Here is a 20,973-nt window from a genome sequence, read left to right on the forward strand (position 1 = left end):
CTCTAGGGTATGCCTTTCTGCTCTCCTGGAATGCTCACTTTATGTATGCCTTTCAACCTATAACACTGATTGCCAGAGTCCTCAGGAAAATCCAGACAGAGCAGGAGTCATCCTCATAGCTCTGGTTTGGCCCAGGCAGATATGGCTTCCCTTATTCTCTCACCTATCTCTTCATCCCTCTTGCCTGCTTTCCAGCTGTCCAGACCTACTTTCTCAGAATGGGGGTTCAGTGCTCCACCCTGTGCTGTATACCCAGCATCTGACAGCCTGGTTTCTGTGTGGCTCGCAGAAGACAAACACCACTGTTCCCAACAAGTGAGAGAAGTTATGTTACAGAGCAGACAAGAAACAACATGTAAGACCTACCTTCCCAAGTGAGAACTGTTTTATGGCCTGGTGCTCGGAAAGGGGCATACAACCTCTAACCTCCCCATTGCACATGATTCTTGACTATATTATCTATCTAAAAGATATTTATTTGTCTTTATCCTCATGCCGAATCTACCTGTCTGCCTAACAGCCTTTCACCCACCTTTAGGTGGCTTTTTGGTGTTCTCTTATCCAATTGCAAAGAGGTTTTGGAAAGGTCTACAAACCATTATGCCTCCACGTAAGCCCATACCTCCCACTTGGAACTTGTCCTTCATACCTTGATGGCACCACCATTCGAGCCAATGGCCACATGTTCTTTCTCCATGTTAACAATGCAAACTCTATTTGTAGTTTCTATAACATCAGCTCATAGAGTAAGCGAGAGCGCTGCTTTGACTGACTACCATGTACAATTTTCCACAAACAGAAAGTAGTTTTATGACCCCATCCCTCCTTTCTTCCAAAAGTATGTTCCCAATTTCACATCAGTGAACCTGTAGTTCTCCCTACCTTCTATTCTAAACCTCATGCCTCTCATTCAAAAGCCAAGCTACACACACTAGATGTCAGAAGGGCCATACCCTTCTGCGTAGACAGAACTTGATCATTTCGGAAATCACAAAGACTATTTTTATCCATTACTGAGATGTCAAAGGGTGATATTTGTGGTGACAATATTGGTGGTGACATCAACAGCCTTTCTAAAAGGATTGCTGTTACAGGACATATATCGAGCGGCCACACGGTCCTCTAACCACAGGTTCATGACACACTATGCACTACAGTTACATGCAGACAGAGCTGGCAGTAGCTAAAGCAGTCCTGTCTTCTGTAGCTGTACTGACTCAAAACCCACCATCCAGCTAGAAGGTACTGCTCTACAGTCACCTGCGATGGAGCACCCACAGGGGCATTACTCAAAGAATAAATAGAAGTTACTCACTTTGTGCAGTCACGATGGTTCTTTGAGATGCATGTCCCCGTGTGTGCTCCATAACCCACCTGCCTCTCCATTATTCGATGCAGTATACACAGTTAGGGCATCCATGAAATAACCGAGGAGTGCAGGGCTGCGCACATGATCTCCAGTGGCACAAATAGCATGTGCTGCAATCACGCATGTGCAGCCCCACTCTGTGTTGCTGTGAAGGCCGAGCCCAGCACCTACCTTGGAGCACCTGTAGGGGGACACATCTCAAAAAACCATAGTTACTGCACAACCTGAGTAACTTCCCTTTTCTTATCTTAAAGCATGAGCTCATTGCCTATTTTTGGAAAGTAGCTATCAGTACACGAAGGCTGTTGATATAAATAGCTACAACAGGTTGAACCTCTCTAATCTAGCACCTTCAGGATCGGACTGGTGCTGAACCAGAAGATTTGCTGAACCATCGGTGGTCAATATTGTCTAGCAGCATTACCAACATTTCCATTGGTTGCTGGGCTCTTAGAAGACATTTAGGGGTAAATTACAGCTAAATAAGAGCACAGAACGCTGAGAGCCAGGACTGGTGGCTGTAAACAAATGTTGGGGGACTGTGGGAAGGTTGACCGCACCAATCATAAGTGATCATCCAGCTAACTAAAATCATGCCAGACTATGGATTTGCTGTACAAGCGAGTACTTGGCTAGAGAGGTTCAATCTGTACATAATGTAACTTATTGCAGAATTCTCATTATGAAAAATGTGATGGAATATTTTCTTACTCTGCTTTCAGAGACTGAAAGCTGCCTTGACCCAACAGCATCCTCAGGTCACAAATGGAGATACAGCCAAGGGACATACTAGTGGATTGATTAGGACTCAGTCAGAGGAAGCCCGTCCACAGTCATTACAACAGCCTGCTACATCAACTACAGAAACACCGGTATGACAACAAAACCAAGATGTACTTCTAACTTTCACTATTAACATATATTGAAAATAAGATTGATGTGTGTTATGAACCAATATTGGGGAGAAAAAAGTGGAGTGGTCTCATCTTCTCAGTAATATGACGAAACTAAGGCCTCCTGATTGCTGCAGCATGCTGGTGTTGAATCCTGGAATAACAGAACATTCTGCAGTAAGTTAAGATATACACATGTAAAATATCAACAGAAGAAGGATTACCATGGAATTATATTCATTTAATATTATTTAGTATATTAATTTTAAAATATTTTCCTAGTCCTTTCATATTCCTACCTAAGGTCCCATTTGCTTAGAAGAGCCATTACTGACTGATTATAAAAATGAGTGACTCAGCTGCATAATTTAGTTAGTTTATTGTGCTCTCCTGAGTATTATGAAATTGGTGTTATTGGGAGAGCTAGACCAGATGTTTACTCAGAATAGGATGAAAATGGGTGGTAACAACTTGAAGGCAGGGGAATATGTATGCAGTTGGGAGTTGGGAGAGGTCTGGTTCCTTGATTCTGAGAGAGTGATTCAGAAACTACAGTTTTACCTAAAAGGAGTGCTGTTGACCTGCTTTCATCTGGTCAGAAAAGCCTGTCTGGAAAGCTCTCTCTCAAGAAGATTCAGTCTTACTAAGTAGCGTAGTGAAAATAAAGCCACACACCCATTTTCTGGGAGGAGAAAGAGACAATTGTTAAGGAAGTAATACTATGTTGAGTATATTTTAGATAGGGATTTCCTTTTATAAGTTAATGTGCACTAGGAAAATTACATTTGTAGACAGGTGTTTATCAGCAGTTGTTCACTGTGTCTGTTCAGTTCTTTCTTTCCCCTAGCTGGAGTCCTTGAAATCAGATAACCTGTATCTGTTTCCTGTCTCTTTTCCCAGCTGTATGAGCATTTCCGAGCTGGTATGAAGTATTTAGCCTCAAATATCATTGCTCCAGTGATGACAAGTTCTAGCTTTTAGAGTTAGACTTTCAAAGAAAATAGGTTTAGTGTGTCTTTTCTCTGTTGCCTAGGGTTACTGCATTGGCTCTGCAGCACCAGGTTGAAACTGTTTCTCGTGTGATAGTGGGTCTCTTGAAAAGAAACTCACGTTAGTCTTTTATAAGGATGCTCAAAATAAAGACCTGAAGATTCATTCACCTTAGGATTTATAAAGCAATCGGAAGGGCCTTACAAATCAAGCTAAATATTTCAGTTGGGTTTTCCTTGTAGAAGCAGCTTTCTTGAGGTGATATTTGGTTTTCCAGGGCAGCTGAGAAACCAAAGCACAGACTTGGTCATAATGCTGTCTTAGTAATAACCATCTGCTTGTCCAGAAAATTGAGGATCAGGCTCCCTCTTTCGTGCAGATATCAGTACCTCAGTTTTTTCATCAGAACAAGATATTAAGGGTCAAAACTGTAAAGGTTTTTTAACCTTCTCTCTCTTTACACCTATAACCAATATCAGGCTGATTAATAGGAGTTGTAAATGTTGTCTGTGCAATCAAGTAGTAAGATGTGAATGTTAATCTTTGGTCACAGTTTTTAGGTGCAAAAGGAGACAGTTTAAATGAAATGTGTATGTTTGATCAGGAAGTTTTTTTTCCCCTTGTTTTTTGCAGCCTGGTGAAACTGATTGAAAATTTATTCTTCAATCTGTAGATAACTTTGAAAATTAGAAAAGCCCTCCTGTTTGTTCTTTTCTGAAGTACCAGGAAAGGCATTACAACCTCTAAAGTTTAAGCATCTTGGCCAAGGCTTCCAAAAATGGATATGTAAATTCATATGTAGGTGCCTAAATAAGTGGTCTTATTTTCAAAATTGCTTAGCAAACCACTTAAGGCAACAGTAGGTGCTGGGCACTTAGCAATTTTGGAAATCAAGCCTTGAGACATCCCTTTAAAAATTCTTGTCCTCTTATGGTTTGGAGGCAACCTTAAGCAAGTGTATGCTCCCCAGGGTAAAAATGCTCTTCTCACTATGTCTGTCCACGAGAGCACTAGCTGCCTCTTGGATTGAGACTGTGTAACGTCACCACCTGAGTGTCCTCTACTTTTAATGCTGTTAATCTGCATGTGAGAATCTCTGTAGCTGCTGCCCTGAAAAGGTAAATCCTTTTTTCCAGACAGTTACAATTTTTCTTTCCTGTGTATAATCTGGTTAAGGAGTACTAGTAGGAAAGTTCTCACTGTCTATTTGCAAATGGTCAATTCTTAGCTGTTAATTTCACTTCCCAAAGTCCCTTTATACCAGTCTAGATTTCATAATACTACAAGCTATTAAGTTAGAATTGGTGCTTTGATTTTTATTTTAATCTAATAGTTTTATTTATTTTATGTTATTTAGTGCATAACAAAGCATTGAGTGTGCAGTGTCAATAGGAGAGTTAGTTTAATTTGCTAAGACTTGAAGATCCAAGGTTGAATAGCTGTAATAAAATAGTCCTTTTATTGGGGACTATATTCTGCTCATGTAGTAGGCGGATTGTGTAATTTAATAGGATATTTTACTTTCTAACTACTTTGATCCTATTCACGTCTGGGCTGGCATAGAGGGATTTGGAAAATGCGGAAGTAACAGGTAAGAAATTACTCTTTTAGGGATCAATAAATACCATTGCTTTGTCCAGATCCTTGTGATGAGCAGTTAGTATATATTGGGCAAAAATACATAACAGCAATCAAAGCAAAATTTAAGTTTTAGGATGCAAGGTTATTGGAAAGCACCAAAAACTATGTGCAGTTATTGCCTGATAAATTTTATTTTACAAAGTCATTTTAGTTAGAGGGTTTTTTAGAATTTTTGAAATCTCTAAACATTTTGTTTTCCTGTAATTTTAAAATGGGCAAAAGAATATTTAAAAAAAATTCTGAAAAGTTATTTCTTTTAGGCTTACTTGTATGCAAAGTGTCAGAATGAATTTTTGCAACAAGACTATAAACCTGTAAACCAGTAGGTCATACTGACAGAACATTAAATTTAATGCTGTAGTGAGTAAAACCATAATGAAAACACTGGATACGTTTCATAGAAAAACAGATGCATATTTAATGTTTCCTCTACTCAAAAGTAATATTTTGAATATTGGAACAGAAATATTGTTGATATTTTCCTGTGTAAATGTGTGTATTTATATATGTAAGTCAGACATGTAACATTTGAGTTACATGTTGCAAGGAACTGAACTATGATGCTCTTGTCTCCAGGCTTCCCCAGCTCAGCCCACGCCACAAACCCAAAATACAGGAGGTCGTCGAAGAAGAGCAGCAAATGAAGACCCTGATGAGAAAAGAAGGAAGTTTTTAGAGCGAAACCGTGCTGCTGCCTCAAGATGCCGACAAAAAAGAAAAGTGTGGGTGCAGTCACTGGAGAAAAAAGCAGAAGACTTGAGCTCATTAAATGGTCAATTACAGGTATTTTCTTTTTTGATTACAAGCAAGTAGTTCTTTTGATTTTCAGTTAACAGTCATGGAGTCATGGAGCACAAACTTAGCAGGGGATCAATAATATGAAAAGCTTCTAAAATGCCATTGAATTCAGAACAGGCATAATCTGTATTAAAATGCTCATCATAGTTATATTGAGAATGGGACTATGCATCTTAAAAGACATGAAATTTGGGATCTCTTCCACTTGGCCTTTGTTCCATTTTAAGTAACTTTGGGGCTGTGACACAACCAACAAGAGGGAGACTATGTTGAAGTGAAGTTTCATTGGCAAAACTTTATCCTTAATTAATAAATACCATGTTTTTATGAATTTTGGTCATAACCTGAGTTATTTAAATTCAGATTTTTGTTTTAGTTTCCTTTGTATCTTTTTTTCTTTAAAGCAAATGTAGTGCTTGTGAAAGGTGCCAGATTGATGGCACTGGAAACTGAAGGCCTCTCTTTATCCATAGAACAAGTACAGCACAGGCAGTGGCAGCGCAAATTTCACCACACTGTCCTACCAGTATGCTTCAACCCTATTTTTGAGGGATTGTAGAGCGTGATAGGGTTGTCCAGTGTCTGTTCCCTGTCGTCAGCCTGCTGTGCCTCTGCTGAGAATGCCAGTCATCTGCCAGTTAATGTCAGACTGCAATGCTGACTCCCACCCAAATGTGGTCAGTTGAAACTTCCCTATTCACTTAACATAGACAATAAAAGAGGCATCTTGTGGTATTGGCATTTTGCTATCAGTCTGGTCTTAAGGTCTATATCATTCAACCTGAGCCAGCGAGGCTTCTTCAACCATTTAAACCAAAACCTAGCAAACATCCATCCATTTAGAAGCCCATACAGATTAACACAATAGACAATGTCTCCGTGTAAGATATAGTGGTAAATAAAAACCATGTAGCTATCTTGTATTTTTACTGAAGATAAATATAATAATATAAATATGATAATATAAATATGATAGGATAGAGAATGAAGCAAAGAATCACACTAATATTAATATTCAGGAACCATTAAGCGAATACACAGAAAACTTTGGGTTGTCACATCCTTGCTGTTATAAATCATTTGTTGGTTGACTGAAGTTGGTGCTGCAGTGACTTACACCAACAGAGAATCTGGTTCTGAATCTCCTGACATCTTCATTTTTAAATGAAACTTAGAAGCCGTCTGTCTATCTCTGTCTATTTTAGAGTGTGTGTGTGTGTGTGTGTGTGTGTGTGCGTGCGCGGGCGCATGCATCAGTACTACGTTTTTTCAAGAACTCCTCTTAAACCAAAAGAGCCACATCCAAAAAATTTGGTATGTAGCTTCCTCTGACCCTAACTTTAAATAAGGTTTGGATGTGCCTAGAAAGTGGGAAATGCCTGAAATCCCAGTATTTCACAGAACGTGGAAAGGTTGGGGGAAGAAGGAGGAGGAAGGCAAAATGGAGGGGCACAGACAGGAGGGATGTGGTACTGAGAGTGGCCACTGGGGGAAGCTGCAGAACCAAGAGAGAGGCCAGCAGGGCTGGGAGTCTGCCATCTTACATGCCACAAAGACCAGGTAGGTAGCTCTCCTGCCTCCAACCCAGAGCCCACCCACTTTTGCCTATGGAGAGCCCACAGGCCACAGAGGGGACTGCTGGAGGGGTGTGGGAGGGGCAGCAGCCCTCAGACAACCTGCAGGTCACAGGAATGAGTGCTGGAGGCTGAAGACAGGGCCAAACATTGGGGGGCGATCTGGGCAGCCTGGGGGGAGGGCTTTAAAGTCGAGGGAACTGCTCCCAAGTCTGGGCCTCCCAACAGCCTGCAGACCATGGAGGCTGGACTCCCTGGAGCCTGAATCCCCCGCCCCCCCAGACAGGCTGCAGAGGACAACTGGAGGGCATCTGGGAACTCTGCTGGGCAGACCCCTGTAACAGGAGAGCAAGGGGCCCTACACAGTGGAGTCCAGCAGGGCTTGCATCCCTGGCGTCCACAGGGCTGGGGCTGTGTCTGGCACCCCAGCTGGTGCTGAAACCAGTGCCCACAGGGCCATCTGACAGCCCAGCTGGTGCTAAGCTGATTGCCTCAGTTGGTAGCATGGGCATGGCCATGGCTGGTGTCATTCCAGCAGGAGCCAGCGGCCAGGCCAGAGGTAAACTATAGTAGTGAAGTAACAGTTCTGACATCAGAATATTATAACACAATGATGCAGGGAATACTTATGACACCAAAGTTAATTAACATAACAGATGGGTATGAGTTTACATATGGTAATATTGAGAGAATTTTGACAATACCCAAGCTTCTTTGTTGCCATGTATTGATTCTAGCCATGCTCTTGGTAACAGTCATAGGAGTTGTGTAAATAAGTTGTGCATATCCCAATAATTATCAGATAAACCAAATTAAGCTTTTTGAATATTATTGAAGAAATTAGAATGTATGCTGTAATTTCTGCCAAAATCCAGGTTCTTTTTCAAGTATTTGCACACGTTCCACTGTAGGTGCATGCATGCGGAATCACAGTCACTGGAAAATTTTCTGTCTGTGGTACTTGTCAGGAAGGCTCAGGTGCTTTCTGGTGACACATTGTCATACTGCCAGTATAAGAATATAAACTTGTCCAGTTGGCCCTTAGTTCCTTTTATCACCTCCGATGGTTGCTGTAACTGTTCTTTGTTACAGCAAGTTTTCTGAGTGGTCTTTATTTTTTGATAGTTGTATATAATTAATAGTTGTAAATCATTAACCTGTCTTTGTTAGCACAGTTTGGTTAGCAGAGTTTTGCCCATGCTTAATGTCAAGGCGTGCCTCAAGCCCCATGCCTCCTGCAGGTAAGCTCTGCTCTAAATAACATGCACTGCAGTTGCTTGATGTGCTTGGTTGTGGTTCAAATCAGGGATTGCTGTCAAATTTTCAAGGACATTAAACACCAAATGAAGAAAGACCAGGAGGTCAGATCAACCTTCCTACTTTTAGAGGCAGTGCTGAGACCTTCCTTTGAGCCGAGCCTAAAAGGACTATATTCTCAAGTGTAAGAACCCTTCCCTCCGTAGGATTGAAACCTGGTCTTGTCAAAATGTACAGGTCCCCATATGAACCGTTGGCAATTATGCCCCTTTTTGTTCCTTTTATGGAATATAGCTTGGCGGCCATTACTTCGGCTAGAAGAATTTTGTAGATCCATGCTTTCATGCTGGAACTGCTGTGCATCTCTAAGAATAAGATGCATCTGTGTCTTCACCCTATTTTCCTACTGATGTTTTCCAGTTTCGTAGCAATCAGGCAATATTCTTGCCATTTTTCTACCTGAAATCACATGCAAATAGGGAAGGGCTTCATTCACTGGGTGTAAGCTTTGCTCTAGTGTTCCATACAGACAGAATCAAACCATTTGGTAAATCTACCCGGTAGTTGGTAGCAGTAGTTGACAGGGTGATAAGTCTCCCTATATCTGCTTATAGAACTTCCTCATGGATCACATTATGCATTTGCACGTGTTAAAAGCAGGCAAGCATTCGGCTATTAGGTATCTTGACTGCCGACTCAATGAGAACACAAGCATCAGCAACAGCATTCTTAGATGGCTCCTTACTGAGGACATTTGCAGAGCAGCAATTTGGTCATCACTATTTACATTCTTTGCTTATTACACCTTCACTGAGTAGTCTAAGGGCAATGCCAGATTCAGTTGACCTATTCTGCAGTCACCATGTCTATGAGTTCCAACCCCACTCCTGTGTGACTTCTTGGGAGTGTCACCTACGTGGAATGGGCATGTGCAAGCGCTCAAAGAAGAAAAAATGGCTACCCTACCTTTCTATAACTGTTTTTGAGATATGTTGCATCCATCCATCCACAACCCACACTCCTCCCCCTCTCTATTGGAGTTGGCCAGAAAGAAGAAACTCAGGGGGTGGCATGGCATGACACAGGAAATGAGCGCCTGACACCAGAGGGCACCTGAACCACTTGAGTTACTACTGAGTGAAAAATTACTGGTTACTGTGCTTAGGCATGCGCAAACCTACAATGGAATGGACATGAGCAACACATCTTGAAGAACAATAGCAACAGAAAGGTAAGTAACTGGTTTTTTTTGTTTGTTTGTTTTTTGTTTTTCTTAAAGCTATTTTTAAGTTTTACTAATACACAAACTTAAATCCATAGCACTATTTTTAAAACTTTCCTATAATTTAAAACAAGCTAAATAACATTGTTTGCAATTCATTAATGAGTTAGGCTTGAGACGGCGCCAGATACCTGCTTACAGCAAATATTTATGGTGGAATTTAAACCTTTTCATTCTGTGTTCATTCTAGCCATTTCTTTAATATTGCATTTAGTGCTTTGTAGATGCAAAATATGTTGGTACTCTTCTGTTTTTCTTTAACTGTAAAAGGAATTCTGTTTTTGCTATACTCAGTATCTTGTGTCCAAAATTCCATTTTCTAGATATATGCAATTGTGTCAATTCTTGGGATATGTTAGTAAACGTTGCGTGGTTGTCTTGTACTTATATTTCAATTAGCTCTCTCACTGCAAATATTTGCAGCTGTTAAAAAGGATTAGGCAGGTCTTTGGAGAAATCATTTGGTAAACATTTGTTAAATTGTACAAATCTGGATCTAAAATGATAAAAAAAAATTCTTTCATTCCCACTGCTTGTATTTCCATTAATCTGGCTTGTGACAATAGAAGTAAATTTTGAGCTGGTGAAATAAAGTTTTGTGTTACTTTGTGTCATTTGGATTGATTCTGCAACCACTTTATATACATAGTTAATATTATCTGTGTTATAATCCCATTGAGATTAATGGAATTATACTAGTAAGAGGAAACACAGGAGACTATTCTGTAACTTTTAACTATTAGCATTTTTAGGCCCATATGCCTTGCAATTTTCTTCATTAAAAATATACCAGGCGGTTTTGGCTTCCAGTTTGTCAAGAGTTAACCCAGTAATAGTGAATTTAAGAGAGAGAAATTTCTTTCCATCTGCCAATACCAAAACCGTTAACTGTGAAGAACAGAATGACTTGTAAAGAAAATTGAATGTCAAAAAAATAATTAAACTGTACTTTATGTGAAAACATTAATCAATCCTGCATTTCCATAATAGTTCTTCACTTGACAGCCTGGCACAGCTGATCAGCATAGTGGGCAGTAATGACCCATGATTACTTATGTTCTATTTAATAGTAAATTTAATAAGTTTGGATCTTTGCCTTAGTATAGTTTTACACACTGCATGTCTAGGGTTTAATAGTTCATATTTTGTTTAATATTTAAATGCCCTGCTCAGCTGAATTTTACTGTTGACATCATTAAGCTATTTATAAACATACTGGCTTCATAAACAAAGATGTGTTGAACTATTGAACAAAATTATCTTTCACCAGTATTAATAAGTAGTCCTAAATTTAAGTATCACAGTGTTGGGTTGTGTAAATTTCACAGGGTTTTTAGAAGCAAGTCATTAAACAAGTGACTTAGGAAGATGAGAACTGATATTCTTTCAGATGTAATTTCAACATAACATATATTTTTACTTCATGTTCTGTTAGCGTCCCATAAATCTTCTACTCTGCAAATGAGGTCTGCTTAAACCTTTCTTAATACTATTCAGTATTCCACCTACTTATTGAGTTAAATAGTTGTGGATACCATTGCTGCCCTCCATTTTCTTGGGTTTACATGATACCATTCTGTTTTATTATGAATGTAGCACAAATGTCTGTTAATTAGATCACTTCAGTAACTCTGAGTATTTTCAGTTACATGGGCAAAATCTCTTCTTTTTTACAAGCTCTTCTACATCAGTCACCACACATGTACAATCTTTTAAAACATTTTTTTTGTTTGCTTTTGTGGACTGGCTTCTCAGCCAATATGATTCCTTGTTAAAGATGTCTAGCATTATATATAATTCTACATATTGCTTCTGCCTTACAGAAATACTGGGGAATACTGTAGTCATGTAACAATAAAACATACCTTGTCTGTCTGTTTTACTACATCTACTTCAGCAGTAAGCAGAATTCCTGTAAGGACTGTTGAGTATCTCTCCCCAAGAGCCAGCCAATGGTGGTATACCACAGTCCACCATAGTTAGCCAGTTCATGCGTCCCCTATAGATGCATGGTTGAGCATCCTAAAGATGGGGAATCAAAAGCCAGCCAAGCATCTCTCTGGCCAACATTTCTTAGTGTTGATTTTTTTTTCTGGGGAGGTGTGGCCTGTCTTGAATAGAGAATGATAAATTGTAGATCCAAGAGAAACCAATTATTAGCAACCAGTGGCTAAATGGCCAAAACTGCATAAACTAAACCATAAAAAGAAACTGCAAGCATGGCAAAAATCCTTTTCTGCCCATGAAGAGCTTGCCATGTTCACCCATGTTCACAAGTTCATGTTCTTGTGTAGAGATTCCTTTAGGATGATCCATCCACTCTCCATATACTATAATCCCTTCTGAATGGCTTTCTTAATGGAGACTAGGATAAACACATCCCAGGTGCTGGCTATACCCCCTTTGTCTTGTGCAACATGATAGCTCAGTGGTTTGAGCATTGCTAAACCCCGGGCTGTGAGTTCAGCCCATGAGGGGACCATTTAAGGATCTGGGGCAAATAGATTTGAAAAAAAAGGGGGGCGGGGGGTGCTTGGTCCTACCAACAGGGCAGGGGACTGGATTTGATGACCTCTGGAGGTCCCTTCCAGCTCTATGAGATGTGTATCTTTATATTTAAACATGCTTAATCCATTCTGTGGACTATAGTCAAACGCATGTAGTCTGGACCTGTTAACTTTGGCTACAACCCACAACCGGCCAGATAAGTTTATATGGTGAACATCATGCACTGCATTGAGGACTGGAGGCAGTAATAATGTTTGTTAAAGGGCTCTGGGAATATGTTGAAATAAGTTTTGAGGAATCTAATAGTAACTCATGGGTTTTGCTCCACAAATTTTCTTTATGATAGTATATTTTGAGATCTCTGAATTTAGAAAATTTGTATTTCCTCACCATTACTTTACTCAAAATGCATTTCATATTTATTTGCATCTGACCAAATATTTGTCCGTGTGTTTAGCTTGTTGATGTTGTCATGGCATCTGGGTACATTGTGCCATGGCAGCTCTCCTATCCACTGCCAAGAATCTAAAATTATAATTTTTATTACATTAGTTTTAAGTATTCCTTGTTTTTCTTCCATTTTCCTGTTTTCTGATATACAGAGCAAAAAAATGTCAGGGAGTTTTAAATGGGAAAATAGATGTTGGGTCTAGCCCTATTACACTGAATTCATGTTCCAAATTGGGTTTCTAATATTAATATCCAGACGACTACCCTTACTTGAACTTGTGTGTCGTTAGTCCTCATGCTATGTGCATTGCAAGTGTTCATATGCATACTATGGTACACTTAAGAATGATTGATTAATTTTATACTTTCTTCAAAACCATCCAAGATTAACTTCAAATGCAAAGTATCTGTTAGCATTAAACACAGATAAACGTATAGTATACTGCATGCCATTGTCTTCTGGTAGCATCTTTGTATCATCTCACTTGATGATGATACAATTTGATTTAGACTCCTCAGCAGCCTGGCTGGATGGCAGGAAACCTGAGTCCCAGCACTGTGGTATCCTGGGCCCCATATTCCAGGGCAGCCTGCTATGTGAACCTCCTAGAAGGCAGGAATTGTAAAGCTAGGCAGACAAACATCCAAGATGGTTCTCAGATCAATCTTATTTCTTTACCTTTTTGTTCTTTTTAGTTCTTCTAAAAACAAGAAGTCCCCCAGCACCTTATAGACTAGCAGATATTTTGGAGCATAAGCTTTCTCAGGCAAAGACCTGCTTCATCAGATATGTGTAGTGAAGATTCCAGGAGGGTCTAATTATACAGGCTTATGAAAAGGAGGGATTCCCAACCAAGAGGAAGGCAAGACGTGGCGAGGTCAATTCAGTCAGAGAGGATGTGGCCCACTTTCAGCAGTTAATGTGGAGGAGGGAACACCAAGAGAGGAGAAACCTTTTTTGTAATTGTCAAGCCTCTCCCAGTCTCTGTTCAATCCTTGATTGATGGTGTCAGTTTCTGCAGTTTCTCTCTGGAGTCTGTTTTTGAAGTTTTTTTTGTTGCAGGATAGCTACTTTTAAATCTGTTACTGAGTGTCCAGGGAGATTAAAGTGTTCTCCTACAGTTCTTTGTATGTTACCGTTCCTGATAGCTGATTTGTGTCCATTTATTCTTTTAGGTAGAGCCCGACCAGTTTGGTCAATGTATATACCAGAAGGGCATTGCTGGCACATGATGGCATGTATGACATTAGTAGATGTTTGGGTGTATTAGCCCCTGATGGTGTGGTTGATGTGGTTAGGTCCTGTGATGGCGTCACTGGTGTAAATATGTGGGCAGAGTTAACACCGATGTTTGTTGCAGGGATTGGTTCCTGAGTTAGAGTTACTGTTGTGTGGTCTATAGTTGCTGGTGAGAATTTGTTTCAGGTCATCAGGCTGTCTGTAAGCGATGACTGGCTTGCCTCCCAAAGTCTGTGAGAGTGCGGGATCGTTGTCCAGGATGGGTTGTAGATCACTGATGATGCGCTTGAGAGATTTTAGTGGGGGGCTGTATGTGATGGCCAGTGGTGTTCTGTTACTTTCCTTGTTGGGCCTGTCTTGTAGCAGGTCACTTCTGGGTACACATCTGTAGGTTCAGAAAAGCTTGATAGAGGTCTTGTAGGTGTTTGTCTCTGTCTGAGGCACTGGAACAAATGCAGTCGTGCCTTAGTGCTTGGCAGTATATAGTGGAACATGTGTTGTGCCCTGAATGGAAGCTGGAGGTGTGTAGGTAAAAACAGGGGTCTGTGGGTTTCTGTATAGGGTGGTGTTTGTGACCATCACTTATTTGCACTGTAGTGTCCAGGAAGTGGATCTTTTGTGTGGACTGGTCCAGGCTAAGGTTGATGGTGGGGTGGAAATTGTTGAAATCATGGGGGAACTTTAAGAGCCTCCTTCCCATGTGTCCAGATGATGATGTCATCAGTGTAGTGCAAGTAGAGGAGGAGGGGCTAGGGAACGAAAGCGGAGGAAGCGTTGTTTCAGGTCAGCCATAAATATGTTGGCATACTGTGGGGCCATGCAGGTGCCTGTAGCGATGCCACTGATGTGAAGATATAGATTGTCCTCAAATCTGAAATAGTTGTGGGGGAGGACAAAGTCACAAAGCTCTGCCACCACTTGTGCCTCAGCCTCATCAGAGATAATGTTCCTAACAGCCTGAAGTTCATCTTCATGTGGGATACTGGTGTAAAGGGCCTCTACATCCATGGTGGCCAGGATGTTGTTTTTGGGAAGATCACCAATGACTTGTAGTTTCCTAAGGAAGTCAGTGGTGTCTCAAAAAAACCTGGGAGCACTTATGGCGTTGAGTCTGAGTAGGGAGTCCACATATCTAGACAGTCCTGTTGTGACTGTGCCAATGCCTGAGATGATGGGGCGTCCAGGATTTCCAGTTTTATGGATCTTGGGTAGCAGATAGAATAAACCTGGCTGAGGCTGTAGGGGTGTGTTCATGTAGATTTGTTCCTGTGCTTTTGTAGGGACGGTCTTGAGCAGATGGTGTAGTTTCTTTGTGTACTCCTCCATGGGATCAGAGGACAGTGGCTTGTAGAATGTGGCATTGGAGAGTTGCCTGGAAGCCTCCTTTTGGTAGTCTGTCCTATTCATGATGACACCAGCACCTCCATAGTGTTTCATTTCTAACATCCCAGGCTAATAAATGCCATGTCTGACATAATTTTATTTTCATGTCTGACCAAATTTTCTTCTGTTCATTCCTTTATTCCCCTTTTCTTTAATCAGTTTAGTAGCACATTGACAACTGAACAATTTTGTGCTTAAAGTTTTGTAAGCTACTGTGCGAACATACTCTTTTTTTAATAGGCATGTTTGCATGGAACATTTTTGTTCAATGCAAAAATTAACTCATCAAAACTAGCATTACAAGTGCATTTTGAAAAGATGTGGGAGCAACAAATGATGACAGATTACTTACTGTTTTATAGACAGCATAATGTTGCATAAGACAGTTTTAACTATTTCTAAATAAAGATGTTTGCATCTGAAATATCATGCTGTTCTTAATTTTGATTCTTGTCTAATATAATAATACCCAGTTGTTGTTATGCTCTTCATCAGTGGAGCTCAAGGTGCTTTACAAAGAGGGTCAGTGTCATTATTCCTATTTTACAACTAGGAAATGTGAACACAAAGGCTGTGTCTATGTGGGCACAAATCTTCGAAATAGCCATATTTCGAAGATTACTAATGAGGCGCTGAATTGAATATTCAGCACCTCATTAGCATTAGGATGGTTCCAGCCACGGCGCTTCAAAAGCGCCACTTTCAAAAGCACGCGGGTTGGCGTGGCTACACAGGGGCCCTTGTCAAAAGGACCCCACACCTTTCAAAATCCCCTTATCCTGCTCACTGATCGGAATAAGGGGATTTCGAAAGGTGTGGGGTCCTTTCGAAAAGGACCCCCCCCATGTAGCCACACCAAGCTGCGTGCTTTCGAAAGCGGCACTTTCGAAGCGCCGTAGCCAGAAGCGTCCTAATGCTAATGAGATGCTGAATATTCAGTTCAGCGCCTCATTAGTAATCTTCGAAATGACCATTAGCATGGCTGTTTCGAAGATCTGTGCCCGTGTAGACGTGCCCAAAGAGGTGAAATGACTTGCCCACAGTCACCCACTAGGCTAGTAACAGTGCCAGGGTTAAAACGGCTATTGTTCTGAGTCCCAGTCTAGTGCTCTACTATCTTATACTGCATCTAAACGTATCATTATTAATTCTTCTCTGCTACAATGGGATTGTTCGCATTCTTATTACTAGATTCTTTCATATAGCTATGAAAAATAAAATCTAAAAATAGATCACTGTCTTATTATTCTGGTTGCATTTTGTAGAGACTTCAAATGTGTTCACAAAAAATCATTCCACACTCACTGAGCATATTCAGAGTTATAATGTACGTTACAATGCGAGTAATTAAAATTAAGTCTATGTGATTGAAAGACAACACACAAAATCATCCAGATTTACAACAGTCTGATTGTGTGAATTGGACCATATATAGAACCTTCAGTCTACCATCTACTAATGTAATCCACTAAATTCAATGGCATTTATTATAAAATATATTTTTACAAGTAATGGCTGTAGTTAATGTTTAAAGTGTTCTGAATTCAAAAGTAAGTATTTTTGCAGTCTGAGACCATGGAAGTTTGTACGGTACTAAATGGGCATCCAAAAATCTTGTAAAACTTAAGACTGTTAATACTTATCTCTGAAATGTGTGTAGTCTGAGCCTGGTGAAGTACATAACTTTCTTCTTCTTTAGAATGAAGTCACCCTGCTGAGAAATGAAGTGGCACAGCTGAAACAGCTTCTTCTGGCTCATAAAGATTGCCCTGTAACTGCCATGCAGAAGAAATCTGGCTATCAGAGTGAGTAATGTTCCATTACCTATAGCCTTAGGCTGCATCAGTGAAATACTGCCAAAGTGAACTGAGCAACCATTAAGAACTAAAAGTGCAGTTACAATATTTAACATTAAATATATAAAATTCTGCAAGCTTATTGCAAGATACAAATGAATGTATGATATTTTGAAACTATTATTCTAAATGATTTCAGTTCAAAAATGTTATAGATTATCTGAAGTTTAAAGACAGTATTGTTTTTTCTATGTGTATACTCATTTAATACTAAAGTACAGCAATGGCAGCTTCTAGTATAAACAATTAGAGTATTGACAGTGTATGGTGAGCAATCGCTGTAATTCATTGTCTTAGGTAAGATGAAAGGACCTTATTTCTTCCATTTCATAATGAGATTTCCATGGAGGGTAGGGTAACAGCTGTCCTTATTTACTAGCATGCCCAGGATCAGTCAACCCATTAAAATAATCAGATGCAGGTTCTTGGCTCTTACTGTATGCTGTCCCTAGATTGTTATGACATAATAAAACTGTTCTTTGTTACAAGAATTTAAGATGTCTGAATGTCTAAAATAGGATTCTAATACGGAAGGACTTACTAAGAATTCACAAGTTGAGGTGAAATCGGTAAAAATGTAAATTTTTAAGGAAATTAAGTTTGTTTTTCACTTTTTCATTTTTTTCTTTTAGCATTTTGGAGGTTAATTGTGCTTTTCTTGTAACTTTTTGGATATGATGCAGAGAGCTAGAACCAGCTGCTGCTGTAGAATAAATGGCCAATTTTATCCACTGTACACAAATTCGTAACAAATAACTGAACTGGGAATGCATTAGGCAACATTCATAATATAGAACCCACAGCTTTCGTTTTTATGATTTAGTGATATTTCAGGATATTTGTAAATGTGAAGATTGTTTCTGCCATATGTAACCACTTCATTTTAATTTGCCCGTGTCAGTAATTCAGGAGAATAAAGGAACATTTTGTATTGCATGCAAACAGTTCCTCAGGTGCCTGCGATAAAACTTAATGGCCACCATCTTTACTTGTAGTCATTGTAAGCAGTTTCATCAGAATGGGCAATATTTTTTAATTTAAAAGATTCAGGGGTTTAGCAACTCTCTGTTACCATATATATTTAGAGAATAGTGATTTTGTCAGTTTTGAGCTTATAAATCGTAGTACTTTGATCTCCAGGCACTTTGACAAGCTGGAAAATAGCATCCTGAAGTAAATTGGAGCCATATAGAAATATATTCAGGATTTACATTAACAATGATGGCTGCAGGGATGAGGCCATTATGGCTCCCTTCTGCCAGAACAACATAATTTCATATAGAAGCAACTTGGGAATACCATTATGCATGCATGGTTTTCCTGAACAAGCTAGGTTTTGTGAATTTTGATAGTTTGAAGATACATATGTTTCTCTGGATTTACATGAGAAATTATTAAATTTAAGCATTTTGGAAATAGAATGGCATACAATCACATACTAAGGATTTAATTAAAACACTAACGACTGAATGTTTAGCAATGTTGTTGACCTTCATAGCTGAAAAATTGCTGTAGTATTTCTATATCACTGCAGGTTGAACCTCTCTCATCTGGCATCCTTGGGACCTGTCCGGTGCCAAAGCAGGGAATTTGCTGAACCATGGGAGGTCATTATTCTCTATCAGCATTACCAACACTTCCACTGCTTACTGGGTTCTTAGAAGACATTTTAGGGGCATATTACAGCTAAATAACAGAACAGAACACTGAGAGCCAGGACTGGTCCTATAAACTTTCTGGGACCACAGGAAACTTGGCCACATCCATAATAACGGACATCTGGCTAACTGAAAGCATGCTGGACAACTGATGTCACCAGACTAGAGAGGTTCAGCCTGTACGGATCTTGAAGTTCTAAGGCTTGTCTTCACTAGATAAAACAAAGTAAAACTAATTCAATACTAATAAGGACGCAGAAGTGAAGGAGCTGAAATATTTGCATGGAAAAAGAACTACATTTTAAAAAGAAGTTCAGAAGGAAATGTGGGGTAATGTTTGCTTTGTAGTTTTGTAAAACCTTTTGCACAGTGTCATGCAAAATAATCTACAGAATTAGTGCAATGCGTAATACAGTGTGGAGATGAGCTAGATATGTAAGTGGATACAGAATGTGAATATGCACTAAAATCATTTCACCCTATGTCCAAAGTACCTCACAATAGCTCCAAAAGGGTAGGTCTACACCGCAAAGTTGTTTGAAATAACAGCTGTTATTTTGAAATAACTATCCTAGCGTCTATACAGCACAACCACTGTTTTGAAATAATTTTAAATTAGCGCTTGTCTTATTTTGAATAGGTGCTGTTAAGACAGGGAATAGAGCCTGTTTCAAATTAAGCCATAGTGCAGCCAATGGCTCTATTTCTTAATAGGCTCTGTGTGTATAGACATTGTATTTTGAAATAGCTAAGTGTTATTTCAAAATGCATTTTTGTGTGTAGCTGTATTATTTCAAAATCTATTTAGGAATAGTTCTTCTGGAATGGCTTATTTTGAAATAAGTCTGCTGTGTATACATACCCTAAGGGAATTAAATAGTATCTTAATTTTACAGGTATTGGACCAACACAAAAATAGCAAAAGTGACTTGTGCAAGACTATATGATAAATTATAGCAAGTATCAATTAAAATTGTTTTAATTGATGATTGTGGTTGTGATATGAATGGAAAATAATTTCACATTTTTGTATTAACAAAATTATACATTACCTACATCAGTAGCATGATGGTGTTAGCTGAACTTTTAAAAAAGCCTTAAATAGTTTAACATTTTGTGTGTGGTATAGAAGAGGATAAAGAGGCAGAAGTAGAATGTTCCTGCCGTATGAGGTATAGTGTGCTGCTGAGATGGTTTATTTGTACCATGCAGGTGTGGCTTTAACAGTTTGGTCCGCAACTTTTAATGGTGTTTTACTTAAAATGCACTTATACAGTCATAAGCCATCAATGGCATTGCAGGATTTTTGACATTTATTTAGATATTTTTAGAGATCTTTTGAACAGCTTCTGTTTCACATAGAGTGAAAAACACAAGTACTATGGTCCCTCTTTCTTGCTAGCATTTTCTGGTTATTTTAAGTACCTTTCTTCTGCTTCTAAGGCTACGTCTACACTATGAGGTAAATTCAAATTTAAGTCGTAGCTCAATATTAAAATTTGACTGTCTTCACTGTAAATACCATTAGCTCAAATGAAGGAGCACTAATGTTGACACCATAATATTGTTGGAACTGGCTGGGTGTAGCATCAAGCTGGAACTTAAAAGTTCAAATAAAGGCGATATCTTTGAATCGGATTCATTAGTCTCCAGAGGTGTCCCGTATCTATCCCACAATGCCCCACTCTGTCCATTTCCATCTCCTCTGCTGTCCAGGTGCACAGGGATCAGGTAACAGGAAGCCTTTGAGTTTGGATCCAGGAAGCCCATGGCTGTGGGTCATGCTTGTGTGATAGGCTGAGAAACTTCTTTCTTTCTTCTGTCTCTATTTCTGCTAGCTGAGCACTTGCTTTTTTGTTTCTGTGCTGGTGCCAGCCCCTGCCCCGCTACACCATGTGGTAGCTAGGCTGTTGGAGGGGTGAGGATCATGCTTGTGTGAGAGGCTGAGAAACTTCTTTTCTGCGCTTTACATTTCTGCAGCCCCTCCCCGCCATGCCACACAGTTGGGGGTCTTTCCCACACCCAACCACATCACATGGCTAGCCCCTGACCCTATAAAAGGCCATGCCTGCTG

The 20,973-nt window shown here is 39.6% G+C and overlaps 1 protein-coding gene across 3 annotated transcripts in view; it reads left to right on the forward strand.

The window, feature by feature from the left end:
* Positions 1–20,973, forward strand: part of ATF2 (activating transcription factor 2) — a 102,679-nt gene that overhangs the window by 70,989 nt on the left and 10,717 nt on the right. For all 3 annotated transcript variants that reach the window (XM_075001823.1, XM_075001824.1, XM_075001825.1), the window contains exons 11-13: positions 2,092–2,241; positions 5,470–5,676; positions 17,085–17,190. In XM_075001823.1, coding sequence (XP_074857924.1) covers positions 2,092–2,241; positions 5,470–5,676; positions 17,085–17,190 — 463 coding nt within the window. The remainder of the gene's footprint in view (positions 1–2,091; positions 2,242–5,469; positions 5,677–17,084; positions 17,191–20,973) is intronic.

Source organism: Carettochelys insculpta, chromosome 8 (genome assembly GCF_033958435.1).
Source record: "Carettochelys insculpta isolate YL-2023 chromosome 8, ASM3395843v1, whole genome shotgun sequence".
Taxonomy (NCBI): domain Eukaryota; kingdom Metazoa; phylum Chordata; order Testudines; family Carettochelyidae; genus Carettochelys; species Carettochelys insculpta.